Consider the following 24,243-nt stretch of genomic DNA (forward strand, 5'->3'; position numbering starts at 1 on the left):
GTGCCCCTCCTAAGACCTAAAACACTAGAGGCTTGTTGTCTCCCTTTCAGAAAGAGTCAAGACCTGAGAAGCACAAAGGCCTTTTTACCCCCCCTTGATAAGAAACAGCAATACCACTTCCCATTCCTTCTGGATACGTTAGTCTCTATGAGACAAGGAGATTCTTTGTATTTCTAGATTCAGGCTTGCAAAGTGGTGAAAAACAAAATGTGTGTTAGGTCAGAAACACTTTCCCAAAAATCTGTAAAAAAGAGATTGTGTGTGCATGTGTATACATGGTTTTGAACTTCTTGGTGGATCAAGAGGCTTAAATGATACCATCGGGGCTCTTTCTCTCTTCTCCCTGCATGTTTTGGCCCTGCTTTCTTCTGTGTGAACATCTGTCTCTCAGCCCATTTCAGAACAGCAACCCCCCCACTCTCCCTCCCTCATCCTGCCCTGAGGAGTCAGAGTTATAGTGTTCTTAGTACCCGAAAACTCAGCAAGAGAAAAATCCTTTCCTCTCCAGAGTCTCTGGGAAGGATTCCAATGGGCTCTGCTTGGTCACATGCCCCTCCCTAGACCACAGCTAAGTCAGGCAGATGAGATACTATATTGACCAGCTCAGGTCACACACCCATGGCTGCAATGCAGAGGATGTGAGTGAAAGCCCCACCAGATAATGCAAGTAACAATGTATAAAAGGAAAAGATGTTTAGCAGACAAAACAAAAAATAACAACAACCAAAAACACCAAGAATAGGTTGTTACTACATGGCACGGGAATAGTCAAGGTTGATTTCCAAGCTTTTGATATTAGATGTTTAGTGATGATGATAGAAAATGCAGAGGTAGGAGCAGTTTGAGCCCATATGGAGAGTTGAGGTTTTAGATGTTGAATTTAAGGTGCCTGTGGGACATTCGGATGAGGTGATCTCTTGGAAATAAAGAGTCAGGAACACAGAAAGATATATGTTTAAAACGTAATTTTAAAATACAAGATTGATTTGTGTCAGGGTGCATCTTAATGCGCAGTGGGAAACCCATTACAATTCTTAAGTGGGGAAGTTCCTTAGCAATAAATCTATAATCTATGTTGCCTATTTTAGACACCTCCGTATAGTATCAACCCCCTCCCTCTAGAAGCTGAACTTCTTTGCAGTTATCTCTCAACTCTCACCGCCTGGCATGTGTTTGGGGTCGCCCTGCCAGAGCCTCCTTGGCCTGTGGATCCAGGCGAGGTGGCCCCGGACCACAATTCCCGGCATGCCTCGCGAGGGGCGGCCCCTGGCGGAGGCGGGGCCAGGAACAGCCACCCCCGCGAGTTGTCGGGCGGGGAGATCGGGCGGCGCCGAGCTGAGGTAGCGAGAGAAGAGCTCCCGGATGTGGAGAAGCTGGGGAGAAGGCGTGGGAGGAAGATGGACTCGGTGGAGAAGGGGGCCGCCACCTCCGTCTCCAACCCGCGGGGGCGGCCCTCCCGGGGCCGGCCGCCGAAGCTGCAGCGCAACTCCCGCGGAGGCCAGGGCCGAGGTGTGGAGAAGCCCCCGCACCTGGCGGCCCTAATTCTGGCCCGGGGCGGCAGCAAGGGCATCCCCCTGAAGAACATTAAGCACCTGGCGGGGGTCCCGCTTATTGGCTGGGTCCTGCGTGCGGCCCTGGACTCGGGGGTCTTCCAGAGGTGCGCATGTGCGAGAGTGGGCGGCGCGGCCTGGGCGGGGGTCGGGACGGGAGCCGGGCCGCTGGCAGAGCTGGGGCTCCCAGGGCAATTGTTATTAGAAGGGGTGTGCAAGATCCGGGCTGTCTGGGCCCCGGTTGAGAGCCCAGGGAGGAAGTGCTCCAGCTTCTTCCTTGTTCCGTAGCTGCTAATAGTCTTGACCTGGGACAGTTCCTGTCCCTGCCCTTGAGAATGCCTTGCGTAAAAGGGGAGATTTCCCCTTTTCAACCGTGTCCGCCGCCCTGGTTGACTCACAGGGTAAAGGAGGCCACCCCTATGAAACGTCTGCGGTAATATGTGAACTCTTGTAGACAGAGGCCATTGGGGTTCCCCTGGTGCTCAGCCTCTGATAACCACTTGGTGCCGATCGATTAGGGAGGCATCGGGTTCATGAATGGAGTGAGGTGTCAAGGCTTTCGAGTTTCAAGCTCAGCTTGGAGATCTCTTTCTGACCTTTGAAAAATACTCCAAGCTATGTGCCTGTGAGTCAGCACAATCTAAAAAGCTACCTACATTTGTACATAGGTGAGAGATAGTGAGAAAACGTACAGCAGGCTGTTTTATGATATGCTTCTAAATGGTTTTTATCATATCTTTGGAACCTCTCTGCCCTAAAGACAGTTTTAATTGTTCATCATTCAGAGCCATTACCATATGCCATTTTGGTCAGGAGTTACAAGCTGATGTCATTCATAAAAGAAGATAGAATTCAGTGTCAGGAATGAGTTTACACATAGTAACTTCACGCTAATTGTGCTTCAGTTTGTTACCGTGGAAAGTAAATTATTTTAACTTCTTGATGCCTGGGTTTTTGGTCTTTAAGAGATGATTGTTTTTGGAGCAAATTAATTGCCCACATTAATATGTGGGTAAATGATTTTCATTAAACTAGTCTTGTTTAAAAAAAGATACTCCCAAAGTAAGAATTTACAAATTTTCTTAATGTTTTAATCCAAACGAAGCCCTGGGTGGAGCAAGGTAAATAGGGCCAGGCACCCAGATGATAACACTAATGTAGTAGTGTAGTAGGAAGTGTGCAAAGCAGAGATAGGGAAGGACTTGGGGATTTGGTTCAATTCAGGAAACATTTACTGAGCCCTAATTTCTGCCATAGACACCTAAGGAAACACCAAGATGAAGTGACATGGTTCTTGTCATTGGGGAGCTCACAGGCTTTGGACATTTTTTCATCCCTACAAAGAGTGCACACTGGGGAAAAAAAAAGAGGACCGAGAGAGGGTGCATCTAGACAACAGTGATATGCCATTTCTGTGCAATGAAGTAGAGATCAAAACTTACATTCACAGTAGATTAAGAACAAAACTCATTTACAACTCTTAGGTAGCATGTCAGGAAACTCCTTTCAACCTGGCTTAACAAAAGGTAAGGCTTGTTTCAGGTACAATGAGATTCAAAGGCAAAGAACGATTTATTCATTCAGCAAATATTTATTGACTACCTACAGTGACAGGCACTGTTCTGTGTCCTTAACCAGAGGTTGTAACACTAGCAGCAGTGGGTTCAGTCCCTAGTCTCAAGGAGCTTGCGTTATAATGAGAAACAGGCGGTATACAAACAATATATACTATATTGGGTGTCGATAAATAGTTTCAAGACAAATCAAGCAAGGTAAGGGAATGGTGCCAGTGCCCTCCATCAACAGAATCTTCTATTTCTTGGTTCTTCTGGGTAGGCTCTCCCTTTATGGTGTCAGGTGGCTATGCTGAGTACCGCAAAACAACTTGGCGCGGAAGAACTTGTTCGAACTCTAGTATGGTTTCTAGCAGCTTAAGGCCATGTTCCTAGGATGATCCCAGCCCCCCAACCCCCTTAAGATGTCTGAGAAAACTCAGTGCTGCCAGGAGAATTTACTGTTTGTTCCAACCTGGTGACAGGCAGGGAGCCTCTGAACCCCCTCTCAGAACAATTACTTTAGAAAGTTTTCAGTTACAGCCCTCTTCACCATGCTTCAGAATGTAAATCTACCATCCAAAACTGTTTCCTCAAGGACCTGAGAGCTATCTCTTTGAAATGCAAACATCCCAGTAGGTAACTCTCACTCCCTCCCAGTCCCTGTGGGAAAATTAAGGGCCTAAATTTGATGGGCACCTTGCTTCAGTTTGCACCTTGCTGCCCATCCTAAAGTTAGAAGTGTGCTTCTGATCTGGATAAGCACCAGTTGACAAATCCAGATGGTCTAGTCACATGGACTGACCTCCTTTAGCCCCGACACGATACCTTTGCCTTAACACACCCGCCTTTAAGAAGTCTCCAGCCTTTGTTTGGGAGGAATTTGAGTTAGTTTATGCCATCGTTAACAAATTAAACCTGACCTTATCTGCATTAGTGTCCAGCTTTGTCTGTCCCCTTATTTTACTGTTCCTATCCTTCCAGGTTTCAGTCCAGCCAAAAAGAGCTGCCCTCTTTGCAGCTTTAAAGTCTCTTTGGGTCATCCTTGAGCCAGTCACTTTGGCTAAAACAGCGCTTGTATTGGTACAGTTTAGTGGCCCCTTCCACTCTTGGAGCCGGTGATGGAGCGCCCCCTAAAGCACCATGTGACAGTTTCATCAAGAGAGAAATTGGAATATGATCACCAAAGGGCAATAGATGGTGGGAGTCAAAACCCAACAGATAGCCATTATAGCAGACATAGGGGATTTTGCTACGAAATTATTGGAAATATATGTATATATTAAGCAGCGATTTTCCTGTCTCCATTTATTAAATGCATTTGTACAAAACTCCATGAAAGAATAAATGATTCCTGAGAACTTTTTCTGTACCAGTTTTATGTAATACATCTAGAGTATAATCATCTTGACAATAGGAATGGTATTTTATACTTGCAGCCACCTATGGTATCTGCTACTGTACTAGTAATAGAATTTGAAGACATAAAACCAGTATTTTCCTTAACCAGCAAAATGAGCATAATCTGATTCCTGCCTTCTCAAACTTACAATACTATATAATAATGTGATTTTACTGTTTAGTTCACATAGCTGTCTGCTATGTGGCATCATTTCTAGGGATCTGGAAAGTTTAAAAAGGTAATAAAATGGAGTAGCACTACTTCCTTACTGAAGCTTTTGCTGATCCCCTCAATGGAAAGTAACTGTGCCTTTGTTTTCTGCACATAGCAGCATTGTTCATACCTTCTTTAGTGCGTGCACTATTGCAGCAAAGTACAGTCGTAGACCCTAGATTTGAATTCCTAGCTTCACCACATGTTAACTGGAACTTTGGGTAAATCACTTAACATCTGTGCCTCAGTTTCCTCATTTGCAAAATGGACTTAATTATCTGCCTCCTAGGCTTGCTGAGGGAATTAAATGAGGTAGTGGTATACACAGCCCTTAGAATAGCGTCTCTATATAGTGTGTGATCCATCCTTGACGTTTTCCCCTTGTATGGAGGGTTTTTACAATCTTCATCTCTTCCATGAGCCACAGTTACCTTACTTGTAAAATGAGAAAGTTGTAATTATCTTCAGAATTCTTCCTAATACTAGCATGCTTTGACCTTGAAGAATTAATGGAATTGTGGCTTTATTCTATTTCAGGGGTCCACCCAACTTTTCCTGTAAAGGGCCACATGGTAAATAATTTAGGCTTTGCAGGTTGAATGGTCTCTGTTGCTCAGTTCTGCTATTGTGTGTTGTGGAAATAGCCATAAATTACATAAGTGAATGAACATAGCTGTATTCCATTAAAAGTTTATTAACAGAAGTAGGCAGGCTGTGAGCCAGATTTGGCCTGGGCTGACCCTTTCTTTAACAGGTTGAAGAGTTTCTTGTGAGCAGGCACTCATTTGTCTTGGTATGCTTAATGTATTAGAACCTCAATTAAAATGTGTTAATTTGGATTTAATTGATTTATTCTAAAGCTACAGTCCCAAGTCTGGAGCAACCTTGCTGCCCCTGACCTCTACTTTCTTTGACAAATATTTACCCTAGGAAGGAATTGAAGAAAATTATAGCTGCCTGATTGTGTTTTTCAGGGCTGGAAGACGCTTTGGAGATTATTTTGTTCAAAACCATAATGTAGTAATTGAGGTAGATTTTTCTGGCCTGCGCAGAGTCAAAGTTAACGATACTTTCCAAGTTACTAAGTTTGCATACAAATTTGGATAATTAGCAGTTGAGGAAAATGCTGAGATAATTTTTCAGTTAGTGAAAAGTTATTGTTTGAGATGAGTTTATAAGAGCCTGATTTTCAACAGTGGTCCAGTGCTGTGTTAGTAAACCTCAGAATAAATAGATTTTGTAAATGTTGCCTAACATACTTGGGAAAAAAACAAACATGAAGTTTCATTTCTAGGGTGTGGATTTATGATTAATGACAGGCCTGTGCTGTAGTGTCCATGAAATGGCAGTTTGTGATTTGAAATAATGTACGTAGGCTTCAGGGTTGATATTCCTGTTCATCCTGTTAGATGTTGTATGACTTCATTTGAGGCTAAAGCCATTAGCATTAGGCTTTGACATTTACTCTGTACTGGTTTTAAATTTTATTAGGCCTCTTTATTCACTTGCTCATTCTTTTTTGCTCTCCCTCTTCTGATTCCCTTAAACCAAAAGAAAATTATCTGCTTACGTAGTCCCTTTAATAAATGATGATCATTGTATTTTAAGTCTACATATGGGATGCTATTTTCATACATACAGATTAGACATTTGGACCTTTGAAGTTGTAAAGGCAGAACTTCAGTTTCCCTTTCCAACAGAGCCAGTGTGAGGATTAAATGAGACTATGTAGGGGCGCCTGGGTGGCTCAGTTGGTTAAGCGTCCACACTCCACACTGACAGCGTTGAGCCTGCTTGGATTCTCTCCCTCTCTCTCTCTGCCCCTCCCCTACTCATGCTCTCTCTCAAAATAAATAAACATGAAAAAAAAATGAGACCATGCAGATGTCCCTTTATTACCATTCCTATTTTATTATACCAAATAGCTAACATTTATGAAATATTTATTGTGTGTTGTGGTTTGTATTAATTGTCATAACAACCATATGAGGTAATTACTATTATTACACCTGTATTTTTTTTTTTTATATCACCTGCATTTTAGTGAAAATCGAGGCTGAGGGAGATTATGGGTTTTACCTAAGGTCATACAGCTAACATGGTGGAGTCAGGATTTGAACCCATTCCTTCAGATCCCATGCTGTTGACCATTTCTTGTTTAATTTATTAACAAATATAGATTGAGCATGTTATGTAGCAGGCACTATAAAAACACTTTGTAAGAATAAAGCATTGTAGAGAGGTTGGTCATTGCTTTCTTCTCTTTCCCTGATGGTTTAAAGGGAATTTGAGTACTGTGTTGGCTGCTGTTTCTACCGATAGGTTGAGAACTGAAAGTTTCTTAAGAAAATGGACTGTTATCTCCTGTGTCCAAAATAGGACCTGAAACATAGTAGACACTCAGTAAGCATTTAATGAATGAAGAAATGAATGAATGATAAAAGGAAGAAAAGAAAAACAAGCAAACCTCTTCCAAAACCTCTACCATTTTTAATTTATCTTTTAAGCATTTCAAAAATATCATTGGAGTCTGTGGTGTTGAATTTTCATTACAGAAAATCAGAATAATAAAGTAAACAACTTTAGTGATCTATTTCAATTAGTGACATAAATTAGATTTCTTTTGCTTTTCTTGTTCACTTCTTACTGTATTTACCATCTTATTTTACCTTCACCTTCTGTAATTTAAAACTAGGTTTTCATTGGTACTTTGTTATATACTTTTGACTGTGACATTTCTCCAGTAAAAATCTGCCTTCAAATATTTCAGATTTGAATATGCATTTGGGAGATGCACAGAGTGACATCAGTAAATGTGAGACACCTGACCCCTAGCCAGTGGCTCATCTTGTTTACTAGGCTAAAGGGAATAACTGATATTAATAAGTGAAATCTGGAGATGTTAGAAATTTTTCTTTAGTTTCTCACTTTCTTTTCACTCTTGACAATTGAGGACAGACATTTGAAACATGCAGTTCTTCTTACCCCCAGTAGATGTTGAGTGAAGGTGATAAAAGAAAAATAAATGCATATGCCAAAGACTGTAAGTCGTTAAACTATATTTGTTTTGTTTTAATGTTTATTTAATTTTATGTGAGAGAATGAGCAGGGGAGGGGCAGAGAGAGGGTGGGGAGCAGCAGATCCGAAGCAAGCTCTGTGCTGACAACAGAGAGCCTGAACTCATGAACCATGAGATTGTGACCTGAGCCTAAGTCACACAACTGACTGAGCCACCCAGGCGCCCCCATTAAACTATCTTTGTATAAGATCACTATTAAAAACATTGTGGCTAGATTAATATTCACATCTTTTGTTTCTAGCAAAGGAAATTTGTAAAGGTCCAGGATACTTAACTTCAATAGAGACTAGCACATTTCCCCAAAGTAGCATTTTACCCCTAGTCATCATCTTACAAAGTTTAAATGGGGAACTGTGTAAGAAGTGGTTAAAGGAGCAGTTAAGTTAAACTTCCCAGAGTCCATCGAGTCATGTTCCCATGTCTGTAATTGTTGTCAATGGGTATAACTCAGTTGATTGTGTATTCTTATTTTTACAGTATACCCATTGTTAGTTGGCAAAACAAGAGAGTTGGATTGCCTGATTATTTTGAGCCTAGACTTGGGCCTTTAGTTGCTTCTAAGCTTGAAATTTTTTCAGCTTCAATGTTTGGCAAAGCCAAATCCAGTTTTTTCTTAGCAAGTATATTAAAATCCTTCACCAAATAATTTGGATTTGAATGAGGAATAAGAAGAAGGATCTTCTTTATTTCCTTTAGATTTGAAGTTTACCACTACTGTTTTACTTAATATACCAGTAGCCTTAAAAATACCAAATATCACTTTTTTCCAATTTTATAAAACTAAATCTAGGGCTACATAAATAACATTTATTTAAATGATATGCATAATACAAATATAAATATTTCTATATGTAAACAAATATTTCCATTAGTGACATAAATTTTGCTTTTACTGTTCACTTTTTACTGTCTTTACCATCTTCTCATCCTACCTTCACCTTCTCTATGTTAAAACTAGATACTGCATTTTTATTCAGACATTTAAAGTTTATATACAAAATACTTTATAATTCTTTAAATTTTATAATACTTCAGCTCTGCAATTATTTTTTGATGGCATAAAAACTATTCTCATATTACGTAAGCTGTATTTTGGGGTTGCAGAGCTCCTTTTTATCTTTAGTGGTTTCTTTTAATGATTTGGCTTTTTATATTTATTTTTTAATATCCATACAGTGTGTGGGTTTCAACAGACCATGATGAAATTGAGAATGTGGCCAAACAATTTGGTGCCCAAGTTCATCGAAGAAGTTCTGAAGTTTCAAAAGACAGTTCTACCTCACTAGATGCCATCATAGAATTTCTTAATTATCATAATGGTATGAATTTGATAGTTTATTCAAGATGTTATGTAATTTCTAACTTGCTAATTGTTTCATAAGACTTGTTTTCACATTTGAATTTAAGATCTTTTATTCCTCGCAAAGAACTTTGATGTTCTTTTCATTTGTTTTGTCTTTTTAAGAGGTTGACATTGTGGGAAATATTCAAGCAACTTCTCCGTGTTTACATCCCACTGACCTTCAAAAAGTTGCAGAAATGATTCGAGAAGAAGGATACGATTCTGTTTTCTCTGTTGTGCGACGCCATCAGTTTCGATGGAGTGAAATTCAGAAAGGAGGTAATCTGTCATATCAGTCTTTATTTTAGCTTTTATGGAGAATCAGCTTTTTCATAGGTAAATAGTCCTTAGGCAGGAGGGAAGCAGTAAAAGAGACCACGTGATTCTTAACTGTAATAGGCAATGACATTTATAATCAGTTCTTTTTTTTTTTTTTTGTTAAACTTTCTTTTTTTTTTATATATATATGAAATTTATTGACAAATTGGTTTCTATACAACACCCAGTGCTCATCCCAAAAGGTGCCCTCCTCAATACCCATCACCCACCCTCCCCTCCCTCCCACCCCCCATCAACCCTCAGTTTGTTCTCAGTTTTTAACAGTCTCTTATGCTTTGGCTCTCTCCCACTCTAACGTCTTTTTTTTTTCTCCCTTCCCCTCCCCCATGGGTTCCTGTTGAGTTTCTCAGGATCCACATAAGAGTGAAACCATATGGTATCTGTCTTTCTCTGTATGGCTTATTTCACTTAGCATTACACTCTCCAGTTCCATCCACGTTGCTACAAAAGGCCATATTTCATTTTTTCTCATTGCTACGTAGTATTCCATTGTGTATATAAACCACAATTTCTTTATCCATTCATCAGTTGATGGACATTTAGGCTCTTTCCATAATTTGGCTATTGTTGAGAGTGCTGCTATGAACATTGGGGTACAAGTGCCCCTATGTATCAGTACTGCTGTATCCCTTGGGTAAATTCCTAGCAGTGCTATTGCTGGGTCATAGGGTAGGTCTATTTTTAATTTTCTGAGGAACCTCCACACTGCTTTCCAGAGCGGCTGCACCAATTTGCATTCCCACCAACAGTGCAAGAGGGTTCCCATTTCTCCACATCCTCTCCAGCATCTATAGTCTCCTGATTGGTTCATTTTGGCCACTCTGACTGGCGTGAGGTGATACCTGAGTGTGGTTTTGATTTGTATTTCCCTGATAAGGAGCGACGCTGAACATCTTTTCATGTGCCTGTTGGCCATCTGGATGTCTTCTTTAGAGAAGTGTCTATTCATGTTTTCTGCCCATTTCTTCACTGGGTTATTTGTTTTTCGGGTGTGGAGTTTGGTGAGCTCTTTATAGATTTTAGATACTAGCCCTTTGTCTGATATGTCATTTGCAAATATCTTTTCCCATTCCGTTGGTTGCCTTTTAGTTTTGTTGGTTGTTTCCTTTGCTGTGCAGAAGCTTTTTATCTTCATAAGGTCCCAGTAATTCACTTTTGCTTTTAATTCCCTTGCCTTTGGGGATGTGTCGAGGAAGAGATTGCTACGGCTGAGGTCAGAGAGGTCTTTTCCTGCTTTCTCCTCTAAGGTTTTGATGGTTTCCTGTCTCACATTTAGGTCCTTTATCCATTTTGAGTTTATTTTTGTAAATGGTGTGAGAAAGTGGTCTAGTTTCAACCTTCTGCATGTTGCTGTCCAGTTCTCCCAGCACCATTTGTTAAAGAGGCTGTCTTTTTTCCATTGGATGTTCTTTCCTGCTTTGTCAAAGATGAGTTGGCCATACGTTTGTGGGTCTAGTTCTGGGGTTTCTATTCTATTCCATTGGTCTGTGTGTCTGTTTTTGTGCCATATAATCAGTTCTAAGTCTTGTGATTATTGAAACAAGACAGACCAAATTCTTTGCTTTAACTTTTTATAAATGGACGTTTTAACGCTATTTGCCTTTTGAGGCAGGCAGGCATGTCATTTTTTTCTAGATGTGAAATAATTCTTTGTCCTAGACTTGCTTGGTAAATTCCTAAATTATATTAGAATCATGGGAATAGAAATCAACCAAAAAGTTCTGGAGGACCTTAAGAATGAATTGTAGAATTACTTCTCAAAATATGTAACTCCTGTATAAGAAGAGTTCCATAGTATTTAGCTGGAGCCAGATTTCTAGCTAGATAAACTAGTAAAATATGCAATAAAGAATAGGATGAACAACAAATAGGGAAGTGTTGGAACATGCGTAAGGAAAGGCAGTGTGATTTCTGTTAGGTGCCCTGACATTTGTTGAATATAGGAAAGCTGGCCTAATTGTCTCTAACATGTGTAACTTAAAGGAGATAGTAAGGAAGATGCAGTGAAACTGGAGACAGTGCAAAAACAGAGCAATCAAGAGGATAAAGAAGGGCTGAAAATAAGACTCTTCTATCTCAACATATGAATGTTATCCAAACCAATAAAATGTACCAGTAAATATACTTACTGATTGACTTCATTCAGTATATGTTTATTGAGTATCTTCTCTGTGCCAGGTTCTATGTTAAGTTATATGTATAAAACTTTGAACTTATTTACCAAATCTCATAAATTCTTACTTCTTTTTTTAAAAAATGTTTTTCTTTATTTATTTTGAGGTTGGGGAGGGGTAGAGAGAGAATCCCAAGCAGGTTCCACACCATCAGCACAAAGCCCAATGCAGGGCTTGATCTCACAAAATGTGAGATCATGACCTGAACCAAAATCAAGAGTCGTATGCTTAACTGACTGAGCCACCCAGGTGGCCCAGAAGTTCTTATTTCTGAGGAAATAATTTCTAGGAAGAATCTATTAAAGCTTTAAAACAAGTTTTTGAAGCAAATCAAGGAAGCCCAGTGTTAAACTGAATATTGAGATTCATATGCTATATGATTAAAGAAGTTCAAGAAATATGTACATTAAATAGATGACAAAGCCATATAAAATATATCCATAAGTATTTTTAAGAAAATTAGAAATGTTTAAATAAATATCTTTTAACACTAAGATGTGAATGTTAGGGATAAGAGCTTTGTCTTTGTCATATATTTTCCTAGAACCACTGTAAAACAGAATGCTGTTAAGAACAAGGATTCTAACCTAGAATGGTATTTCTTATGATTCTGTTCTTATGTTCCTTGTTTATTAAATCACTACTACTAAACATGCTCCTGGATTAATCAATATTTGAAAAATCCTTCTATTTCATATTGTATAACTTTTTGTAATCTTTTTTTGTTGTTATCATGCTAGAACCTTACCATCTAATATAGTAGTCTCTCGTACTGTCAGCACTTGAGTGTGGTTAGTCCAAATTGAGATATGCATTAAGTGTAAAATACATACTAGGTTTCTAGGATTAGTATGAAAGAAGCATATGCAACGTCTCATTAATAATTCTTATATTAATTACATGTTAAAAAACATTTTAGATACATAGGGCTAAATTAAATATACTATTACAGTTAATTTCACTTGCTTCTTTTTACTCTTTTTAAACTGTAGCCATTAGAAAATTTAAAATTATATACGCGGCTCACACTATATTTCTATTCAACATCACTCTTCTAGAGATTACACTTTGTACCCTCAGTTTGTTGTAGCCTGCCTGAATTTGTATTTTCACAAATAATTAAAAACCTTACAAAAGTAAATTTCTATTTAGCCCCTGCTGTTTTGTACTATTATTGTTACATATAATTCTCTATATATTATAACTGCACAATACATTGTGGTTGTATTTATTTTAAGCAATTAAAGGTATTTTAAAAATTATTTTAAAATTATCATTTACCTCCACCTGCATATTTATCTTTCTCTGTTATTCTTCATTTCTTTCTACTTATCTGTGCTTCTATCTTACAGTGTGTACCTGTTAGTAACAGCTTCTTTCAGCTTTTGTTTGTCGAAAGATGTCTATAATTCATCCTTATGTTAAAAGGGTACTTTCATTGAATATAAAATTTTGATTTACCTTTTTCCCTTCAGCAGTTTAAGATTGCACTTGTAAGATGTTATCCTTTTGAAGATGCATCTTTAACGTGTCATTTCATTATTTCCTACCATCCATTGTTTCTTTTAAGATATCAGCTGTTTTTCTGATCATTGTTTCTCTAAATATAATGTCTTTTTTCCCTTTTTTCCCTTTCCCCTGCTTTTAAGATTTTCTCTGTATCTTAATTTTTCATAGTTGACTCCCAATTTGTATTGCTGTGGTGTGTGTGTGTGTGTGTGTGTGTGTGTGTGTGTGTGTGTGTTTATCCTGTTTAGAATTCTTTAACCTTCTCATGTTTATAGGTTGATATCTGTCATCAGTTTGCAAAAATTCTGCGCCGTTCTCTCTCCAAATATGTCTTCTGCCACATTTTCTCTCTCCTTTCTTTCTGGGACCCAGATTTAAGTGTATTTTAAACAATTTTAAGCCTGTCTCTCACAGTCTGTTCTGTATCGTTTGTTGATTTTCTCTCTGCTTCATGTTAAGTAATTTATGTTGACATATTTGAGTTCATTGATCATTTCTTCTGACTTATGTAGTACACTGTAAATCCTGTCCAGTGAACTATTTCAGATATATGTTTATAGAATGTACATTGGAGTTATTTTTTAGAGATTACATTCTCAGTTGAAATTCTCCATCTTTTTTTGTTTTTCAATCTTTTCCTCTAATACCGTTAACATATTTATGATATTTATTTGAAAATCCTCAATTGCAGGTTCCAACATCTGAGTCATTTATAGTTCTGTTTCTGCAACTGTTTTTCTCTAATTATGGCTAATGTATTTGTGCCTCTTCATCATGACTCAAATTTTGTCATATGCCTGACATAGAGACTGGAGTACAGTTGACCCTTGAGCAACACAAGTTTGAATTGCGCAGGTCCACTTATACACAGATATTTTCCAATAAATACAGTACAATACTGTAAATGTATTTTCTCTTCCTTATGAGTTTCTTAATAGCATTTTCTTTTCTCTAGCTTATTTTAACAGTACAATACATAAACAGAATATGGGTTAATTGACTCTTTATGTTATTGGTACAGCTTCTGGCAAACAGTAAGCTCTTAGTAGCTAAGTTTTGGGAGAATCAAAAGTTGTATGTGGATTTTCAATCATGTGGGGGGTTGGTGCCCCAGCCCTGGCATTGTTCAAAGGTCAACTGAATATATTATTTTCCTCCAAAAGGACACACCCTTTCTTCTATCAGGCAGATGGAATATGGAGCTAGTCACTTTGATCCAGTTAGGAGTTGTGCTGGATTCAACCTTTAATTTCCCTTTACCTCTTAGTGCAGGTATCTTGCCAGGAAATAGATCTTGTATGTATTGCTAGTAATAACCCCATGCTAACAGGACCTTAGGATCTAAGCACCACAAAACCTCTCAGCCCAGCCTTGCAACCCATCCCTAGCTTCTTGTGCCGCAGTACACTCAGCAGAAGTCCTGTAGGGGAGTACTTGGGTAGGAAGAACTAGCTCTGTGTTTGGGATCCTACAGAAGACAATCTATGATTCTAGTCCAAAGGGCCATGACAAACCTCTGGGTTCTCCTTACCCCAGTAGAGCTCCTCTGCTTATGCCAAGCTTGATCTTTCTCACTTCTTCAGAGTCCTCAAACATCCCTAGGGAGAAAACAGCCACTGATCCTTGTTCACTTAAGAAAGACTTGCCCCTCTCATTGCTTTTCTTCAGACTGCCACTTGAATTCTCTAGTCTGTTTATTGCCTGTCTCCACCACCAGACTGCACACTCCAAGAGAGGAGGGAGCCATATTCATTGCTATTTATACCCTGCCTATAAAACTATACTATATGTAGCTAGCTATCCAATGTATATTTGCTGAATACTTTTCATAGATTATATCAAACACTGATGGGGTAGAATTGAACAGAGGATGGTTTAGTTAAGGAAGTAAGTGGAAGTTGTTTCTAAAAGCCGTTACACAGATAATGACAGCCAAAAGTAAAGAAAGATTCTGAGGAATCACCAGCATTAAACTTACAATCATGATGCATATCATTACACATCCATAAACACAGTTTTGGGAAAAATACAGTGAAAAAGCAAGAGGATCCCTATTTCCCAGTACTGAGGGCTCCATCTGTTACATCATGTTATAATCACTGCTGTTGATATTGCTGAGCCTTCATTACCAAGGATAAGAATAAGTAAATAGTATTTATTATTATGTTTAGTATATTTTTTAACTCTGGTAAGAGTAATATACAAACATTTTTATCAACATAAAAGTATTAATAATTTAATGAGGAAATCTTTAGTTTTCTATAATAATTCTATGAAAGTAATTTCTCAACCACATTATATAAACACATACATTGTATTTCTATAGAAGCAAATAATGAGAAATAGATTAAAGCACTCAAATATTAAATAAGGATATTTTATGGCAAGTTCAGCCCTTTTGAAGCTACCTTAAGGTTGCCTTCATGTCCTCCCAGAATATTATATTAGTTTTTTTTTTTTCTTAAATCTTTATTTATTTATTTTTGAGAGAGAGGGAGAGAGAAAATCCCAAATAGACTCTGTGCTGTGAGTGCAGAGCCCGATGCAGGGCTCGAACTCAGGAACTGTGAGATCATGACCTGAGCCAAAACCACGAGTCAGATGCTTAACTGAGCCACCTGGGTGCCCCCCAGAAAATTTTATTTGTATAAATGCCTTAAAACCTCAATTATTCAGGGTTCATTTATAAAATACTTTATTTTTCTATGATTAGATAATAAGTAGTATAAAGTAATTATAATTATTACGTATTGTTTAATAATTATCAAATATAATTAGCAAAGATAAATCATCAGCATTATTAGAGATTTTGTTCCTTTAAAAAATCTATTTAGCTATTTATCAAGATAGAAAAATATTTTACATTTTCAGGTTTTTTTTTTTAATTACTAAATGAATATTCAGTATTCAAAGGAATGTAGACTTACTATAGCTTTTTGCTTTTAGTTCGTGAAGTGACTGAGCCTCTGAATTTGAATCCAGCTAAACGACCTCGTCGACAAGACTGGGATGGAGAATTATATGAAAATGGCTCATTTTATTTTGCTAAAAGACATTTGATAGAGATGGGTTATTTACAGGTTTGTGCCTTCATTTTGCAAAGATCTTTTAAATCATTTTGTATGTATACCTCCTCAGTTCTAAGGAAGAATTACGGCACAGTTCATAAAGAAAAGTATCAATCCCCAGAGGAAAGGAAATAACCGATAAGATTTATCTGAGGCATTTATCCTGTAGGTTTACACTAAAGTAATCTTTGGAGTCCATTCAGTAGGTATGCAAGGAATTCTGCTACAACTGAGAAATGAATCAAATATTAAATGTTGTATATGTGTCCCGACTTTCATTTTATTCCATTCAAACTCTGTTTTTAATCCATGGTTTGGTTACTGTCACATTGGTTGTACAGTTGAATAAAAATCTATTGCTTTCAAAAAGAGACAAAACAAAAAATATATTAGATATGGAAGTGCACCAACCTGGGTGTCAGGAAAGCCAGATTATAGTTCTCTCTTTAACTGTGTGGCTTTGAGTGTACATTTTAATCTGTTCTGAGTCTCATTGCTCTCATTTTAAAATAAAGGGTTGGGAACGTCTCTCATATCTTTAGAGCCTACATGGTTACATCATATACCATTTGTTCCTTTTAGTTAATAGCAGTTATTTATTCAGCACTTATTGTGTGCCAAGGACTATACCAAACACTTTATATAGGTTATCTCATGTAATCTCCATAGCACTGGAATAGAGTAGACATTCCTGCCCAGTTTTACAGAGGAGGGAATGGCTGCTTGGAAAAGGAAGTACTTGGCTCAGGGCATAAATAGGTAGTAAGTGGTACTATTGGGATTTGGATTCAGGTCCTTATGTTACTCAAAATCAGCATTTAAAAAACTCTCTACTCTCTGTAGTAAAAATTCCAATGTGACTCATGCTCTGAGGTAAAAGTATTTTTAACAGTCTCCTGGCAGTATCTAAACAAACTGTAGACTGTTTAGTTAAGTTTGAGTACTCAGGAAAATTAGGTTTGACACAGGTAGATATCACCCTTTCCAAACTCTTTGCTAAGGGGACTGTGTTTTGACCCTTTCCTAAAAGGTAGAGAACAATGAAGTATCTCATCATCATAAGATTTATGAAGAGACTGAGAATTCTAAAAAATGAAATTTCCCGGTAATTGATTTTGACATTCAAATTATCACAGTCATAGGAAAGGCCTCCCACCTTGCCCCCAGATCCCAGAATCAGGAAACTGTCCCTCCCTTTGCCCACGTGTGATCCAGACAGTTATTGTCTACCCTCCCTGTAGTTCAGGGATCTAAGACAATTCTGTACAATAGATACTACAGTTCTTTTTCCTCCGTTGTCTTGCCACTCAGTTGCAAATTGGAACATAAGTTCTGAGAACATTTATGCTGCTTTTGGATGATGACAGGAGAGACTGTCAGAAAAACGGGATACAGTTAGGGGGTTTCTAGAAAATTCCTCATGGTCAGAATATTGGAAGATGGGTATTTCTGCTTTATTCGGTCTTAAAATAGAAATGTACTTAAAGAAAAATGGGAAGCTTGCACTGTGTACATAGAATTTGAACAATATTATAGTGTATAGTTTGAATATATAGGAAACAAAAAGCTTTTCCCTGAAAACAGTTATTTATTGTAAGTCACTGATTTCACTGGGTTTATTTTTGTCAGTATCATAGAAATGAATTCATTAATTAGAAGAAACTTTCTGATATGGTGAACGAATGTTAAAAACAGTACTTATGGCATTTATACTATCTTTAGGGTGGAAAAATGGCATACTACGAAATGCGAGCTGAGCACAGTGTGGACATAGATGTGGATATTGACTGGCCTATTGCAGAACAGAGAGTATTAAGGTAAAAACAAGACTTGCATAGCCTTTGCACTGGACCCTGACATATTTTTAGTAGATACGTTGAGTTGTGCTTCTAGACACTAATTTCTGATACTCCAGACATTTTAGGATCTTTGCAATTAGTTTGTTCATGTGAGGAAGACCTACACGTAAAGTATACTTATAGTTGGCTTATTCAGTAACTTGAGAAACACATGGTCTGGTTAGACCACTGTACTCAAAGTTCTTGCACTAGAAGCTGAAGTGTACATGTGAAGGGTAATGTTTGAATGAATGGGAATGGTTACTACGTTTACTGGTATTAGCCAGTTGAGAGGGAGTAATTAGTATTGTACTTGTACTCAGAGGTCTATTTTGGTTTCTTTTAGATATGGCTATTTTGGCAAAGAGAAGCTTAAGGAGATAAAACTTTTGGTTTGCAATATTGATGGATGTCTCACCAATGGCCACATTTATGTATCAGGAGACCAAAAAGAAATAATATCTTATGATGTAAAAGATGCTATTGGGATAAGTTTATTAAAGAAAAGTGGTATTGAGGTATGTGCTCCCTGAATATAGTGATGTTTTTTAAGATGATGATTCAGGGTCAAAGAACGTGTGAGGGAAATAAGAGATTTAAATTTTTAGTATTATCTATTACAATATCTGAAATTTAGCCTTCACATGACTAGAAAATTATCATACTTTTAGATGAATAAAATTAGAAATTTGTCAATCAACAAATAATATTTCTTATTTATTCAGTAAGTATAAACATATTATTTTTAAATAGGAGCTATCTAGTAATTCCCATAGGATCTTTCACTAAAAAAAATTTCATAAAAAGTAAGTTATCAGCATTAAAAAAAAAGCAAATATCTTGTGGATTTTTAAGATGTAACCTATTCTTATGATTGATAAATTTGAATTCAAAATAATTTAATATTTAGTATATTTGTAAAAATGAAAGCTAAAATAGTTTCTAGTAAGATTTACTAGAAATCTTTCATATGTGTTCCTAAGCAGCACAAGAGACAAGTTATAGACTTTCCTCTGGGTAAATCGAATTATAGGAGAATCTTAAATTAGTGTCAGACAATGTATGTTATATTTTTTTAACCAACAGATAGGATCCTTTCCACTGTAAACAGTGTCTTTATTAGACTATTAGAAATACAATGTTGTAAAGATTCATCATTTTAAAATATCTGTTGATTTTACTTAATTGGTCTTTCAGGAGACTACTCATTTGTGACTTGTATTATTTACCTGGTGTTATTTTATTATGAAATAGTTGATTTCTTTATTTTCTCATTTTGCCCTCCTTTCTCTCTTTCTTTTTTCTTTTAAGGTGAGGTTAATCTCAGAAAGGGCCTGTTCAAAGCAGACACTCTCTTCCTTAAAACTGGATTGCAAAATGGAAGTCAATGTACCAGACAAGCTAGCAGTTCTGGATGAATGGAGAAAAGAAATGGGACTGTGCTGGAAAGAAGTGGCGTATCTTGGTTGGTGTCTTATTATTCAGCCATGATAAAGTGGGCTAGGGTTTTTTTTTTTTTTTTTTTTTTTTTTAGAAATAGAGAAATAATGGGGTGCCTGGGTGGCTCAGTTGGTTAAATGTCCAACTTTGACTCAGGTCATGATCTTGCAGTTCACGAGTTTGAGCCCCATGTCTGGCTCTGTGCTGACAGCTCAGAGCCTGGAGCCTGCTTCGAATTCTGTGTCTTCCTCTCTCTCTGCCCCTCCCTGCTCATGCTCTGTCTCTCTCTTTCTCTCAAAAGTAAAGAAACTTAAAAAAACTTTAAAGAAATAAAGAACTAAGAAAGAAAATTCCCAAGATTGGCATAGTTGTAGAGAAATAGGAACTCTCTTACACTACCAAGGAAAGTATTAAATTGGGACAATCTTGGGGCGCCTGGGTGGCTCAGTCGGTTAAGCGTCCGACTTCGGCTCAGGTCATGATCTCACGGTCCGTGAGTTCGAGCCCCGCGTCGGGGTCTGTGCTGACAGCTCAGAGCCTGGAGCCTGGTTCCGATTCTGTGTCTCCCTCTCTCTCTGACCCTCCCCCATTCATGCTCTGTCTCTCTCTGTCTCAAAAATAAATAAACATTAAAAAAATTTTTTTTAATTGGGACAATCTTTCTAGAGGTTTGTTTGATAGTATATATCAAGTGTATCCTAGTAGAATGATTACTAGCACATGCTTTGGAGTCAGACCACACTGCTGACTAGTCAGTTTTGGTAAAGTAAGCCTTAACTTCCTCACCTGCAAACTGGAAATGCCAAGAGTACCTATGTCATAGATCTATTATTGTAAGGATTCCTAACATATAGGAATATGAGATACCTATCCTATCCTAACATATAGAATACCATGGATAAGTTTTGCTCTTTTAAAATATATCTACTGTTAACCCTTAAATTCCAAATCTAGGAAGGAAATTGGACAAATGTGCCAATAGTGGAGGAAAAAAAACCCACTTAAATACCCTGCAAAAATAGAATATGCACAAAATGGAATAGTGCATAATGCAAATGGATATGATGAGATGTCACAAGATTTTCACTTCAGCATTTATTAAATATACCATGTGCAGTCTTGATTGGTTGCTGGGACTTACTGCTTACAGAGCATGCAGTCAAATGTCTAATTTTAGATATTACTGATGACAAGTTATTAAAATACATATAACATAAGCCATGTAAGAAATAAATATTTATGAGGGTAATATGGGCCTCTAAAGAAGAAACACAGAAATGCTGTGGGAGCATGTTATCTGAGGACTTCAGGAATGGCCTTTGAAGCACATGTGACAATTCAGTGGAGAAGAATACTACAGAATCCTTGATAGAAAATGATCCAGTTTTTGTAAGAAGAAAACAATTTTAGTGGAACGTATAACAGATTCTAGATATACTTATTATCTGCATGACCTTAAGTGAGCTTCTCTAAGCCTTGGTTTTCCTATTTATAATATATAATATATAATATAAACACAAATCAAACTTTATAAGGCCATTGGGAAGAAAATTGAAGATAATATAGAATGCCTATTATAGTACCTGCAGATAGTAATAACAGTGTGTATCATTTATGTGAGTAAATTGTGGAATTATATATGTGATAATATAGTGATTATCCATAAATACTGGTAAGTAGGATGATACTTTGTTTTATGCCTTTGTTTAAAAAAAATGTTACTACCAAGAAAATGCATTACTTATGTAACATTAAAAAAAACTATAAAAAACAGAGGTTAGAAAACAAGAAAACAGAGAATGGACTCCAAATTTTAATTTTAAAATCAGAGCACTATTTTGTATGGGTCACATAAATGTATAGAAACATATTCCTTAAAAATATCAACACTTATGTAAGTAAATTTTAATAAATACATCTTTGTTTGAAGGGTTACACTATGCAAAGAAATGCTAACTTTAATTTTCATCATCTTTCAGTGAAAAAAATTCAGATTTCAACATATTTAATAACTTTTAAAATTTCAGTAGATAAATGTGGAACAGATTTAAAACAAGTAAACTCTTTTTTAACCAGCATTTTATTAGTGTAGTTGGATGTAGTAATAATTATACTCAGAATGGTGAATCTAACGTACTCGGAGCCTGTGAAATTCCTCCTGTGAATACAAAAGAAAGGGAGAGAGAAGAGCAGGCAGGTTGAGAAAGGATGTAGTTTTGTCAGTGTGATGGTAATTCTTCAACAAATGAGTGATGTACAGGGGTATCTGGGTGGTTCAGTCGGTTAAGTGTCCGACTTAGGCTCAGGTCATGATCTGACAGTCCATGGGTTCAAGCCCTGCGTCGGGTTCTGTGCTGACAGCTCGGAGCCTGGAGCCTGCCTCGGATTCTGTGTCTCCCTCTCTTTCTGCTCCTCCCCCACTCATGCTCATCTCTCTGTCTCAAAAATAAATAAACTTTTTTTTTTTAATTTAAAAAAATGAGTGATGTACAAATCAGAGGGAACTATTATAGATTAAAAGTATGTAAAAATACATATCAACAAAATGCAGTATGTGGACTTTGTTTGGCTTCCGATTGAAACAAATCAACTATAAGAAAATTTGAGACAACTGGGGATATTTGAACACATACCAAGTTACTAGATGATACTAAGGAATTGTTGATATTGTTAGTTTGATGATACTGTGTCACTTTTTAAAAATATATACTTATCTGTTAGAGAAATATATACTTATGTATTAGAGATAGATGCTGAAGAGTTTTGGGGTAAAACATGATGTCTATGAATTCCTTAGCCCTCTCTCTCTAAAAACGAAGGAGTGGAGAAAAGAGAAAAATATCGATAAATAGTCCAAAACATCGAAAAGTATTCCACATGAACTTGGGGTTCTTGCATGTGTTTAGGATTTTTTTAAATAAAAAATGTAATTCATAATTTGTATATAGAATTTCTAGTAATTCTAATGTGCATGGCAATCAGAAATTATAGGCCATTCTTTTTTTAACAGGTAAGAGTTTATTTTGAAGTGCTTAGGAAAAACCTTAGACCTCAATTACGCTTGTAAATACTTGAACATATTTGTTCCACTGCACCCATGGTATTCTTACATGAGTGCTTGAGGTCTTATTTAAGTTACCAGAAGTACTTACTGGTTGCTTTTTTGCATTAACAGAAAGAATATTCTTTGTCTCCTTGAATATTCAACCGGTGTTTCTTTTACTCAATAGGAAATGAAGTGTCTGATGAGGAGTGCCTGAAGAAAGTGGGCCTAAGTGGCGTGCCCGCTGATGCCTGTTCCACTGCCCAGAAGGCTGTTGGATATATTTGCAAATGTAATGGTGGCCGCGGTGCCCTCCGAGAGTTTGCAGAGCACATTTTCCTACTAATGGAAAAGGTTATTAACTCATGCCAAAAATAGAAATTACTGTAATGTTAGGAAAGAAAGTATACAGCCTTCTTCAGCCACTTTTATTTTTGATTAAGTACAATTCCATGTTGTAATGTTACAGAGAGTGTGATTTGAACTGTGATGTATCTTAATATATTTTAAAGCAAATTGTCACTCCAAAACATTCTGAAATAATTGTGCTCTACTTTTCTCCTTATGCAAGATAATTATTTAGAGATTAATACAATCTTTCTCAGATTTTTAGTAAATGCAAGTAAGAATATCATCAAAATTGACTTTGTATTGTACCCTGTAAAACTGTGTGTTTGTGTGCTTTTAATGATGCTGAGATTTTATTTATTTGGGGACAGTGTGTCTGGTAAGACATGCCCTTCTATTAATAAAATTACATTTCACAAACTTGATGAAAACTGTCTTGTTGCTATAGAGGAGACTTGCCAAACATTCCATGATTTCCTTTAAACACTGACCGTGCAATCAGCACGAGAAACAAGCCACTAAACACCTGACATAAAGCATCTGATCGTACTTTAGGTATGTATACGTATAGTGTGCACTACATGCAAATAGAGATATCCAAAAAAATTCATATATTTGTGAAGATTGTATATTGGTTTGGAGTAAACCATTTGCAGTTACCTCTGAGGTCAGGATCATTTTATATACAAAATTTGACTATCACCACAATTTTACAGCCACCACAAAGTACTCTCCTATCTGCTTAAATTCCAAAAGTGAGGCGTCATCTCATAAATGTGGACTTTTACCTAATAAACACTAACCACTTCCTGTGGAACATTTACATCTATTTACCCTGTAAAAAGAATTCAATTCTGGCAAGAAGCAAGTCATTCAAGCCAAGTCACACAGGAAGCTCTTTTCTTCTATCAGGACTGGGTGTATTTGTACAGTTCAGAGTCTGACCTTACAGGCCAGACGTTGTTGGGAGAAAAAATGAGCCTCTTCTACCCTAATTTCCATTGTATCTCGTGCCGGTTTTTTCTCCCGTCTTTCTGGCTTTTCCACTGCTGACTTTATTTTCTCCTCTCCCCTTAAATGTACACATTCTCAAAGATTCTAGCCCCAGTTCTTGTTCTTTCCAGAACCACATGTACATTCAAAGTTTAAGCTGTAGCCTCCATGCAATGACTCCAGAATCTAGTCTCTGCTGTAAGTTCTGACTGCACCTCAAATTCTTTGTTTCATAAGCCAGATCCCTGGACTGTACCTCTCAAATTTCATGTCATAGCCTTTCTCAATGTCACCTTTTCATGTCTTGTCAGATACCAACTCTTAACCTTGATACTACTAGCCCAGTGTTCT

General features: G+C 37.1%; 1 protein-coding gene across 1 annotated transcript; it reads left to right on the forward strand.

The window, feature by feature from the left end:
* The first annotated feature begins 1,322 nt into the window (after nt 1-1,322).
* Nucleotides 1,323-23,324, forward strand: CMAS (cytidine monophosphate N-acetylneuraminic acid synthetase). Its single transcript, XM_047066013.1, has 8 exons — nt 1,323-1,657; nt 8,975-9,117; nt 9,264-9,419; nt 16,109-16,242; nt 17,953-18,047; nt 18,415-18,586; nt 19,380-19,533; nt 22,739-23,324. Exons 1-8 carry the CDS (start codon nt 1,398-1,400, stop codon nt 22,927-22,929), a joined length of 1,305 nt encoding a protein of 434 aa, XP_046921969.1. The 5' UTR covers nt 1,323-1,397; the 3' UTR covers nt 22,930-23,324.
* The last annotated feature ends 919 nt before the right edge of the window (nt 23,325-24,243 follow it).

Source organism: Lynx rufus, unplaced genomic scaffold (assembly GCF_022079265.1).
Source record: "Lynx rufus isolate CCGP_SWC_20201006 ecotype Redwood Valley unplaced genomic scaffold, mLynRuf1.p SCAF_7, whole genome shotgun sequence".
In the NCBI taxonomy this organism is placed as follows: Eukaryota; Metazoa; Chordata; class Mammalia; order Carnivora; family Felidae; genus Lynx; species Lynx rufus.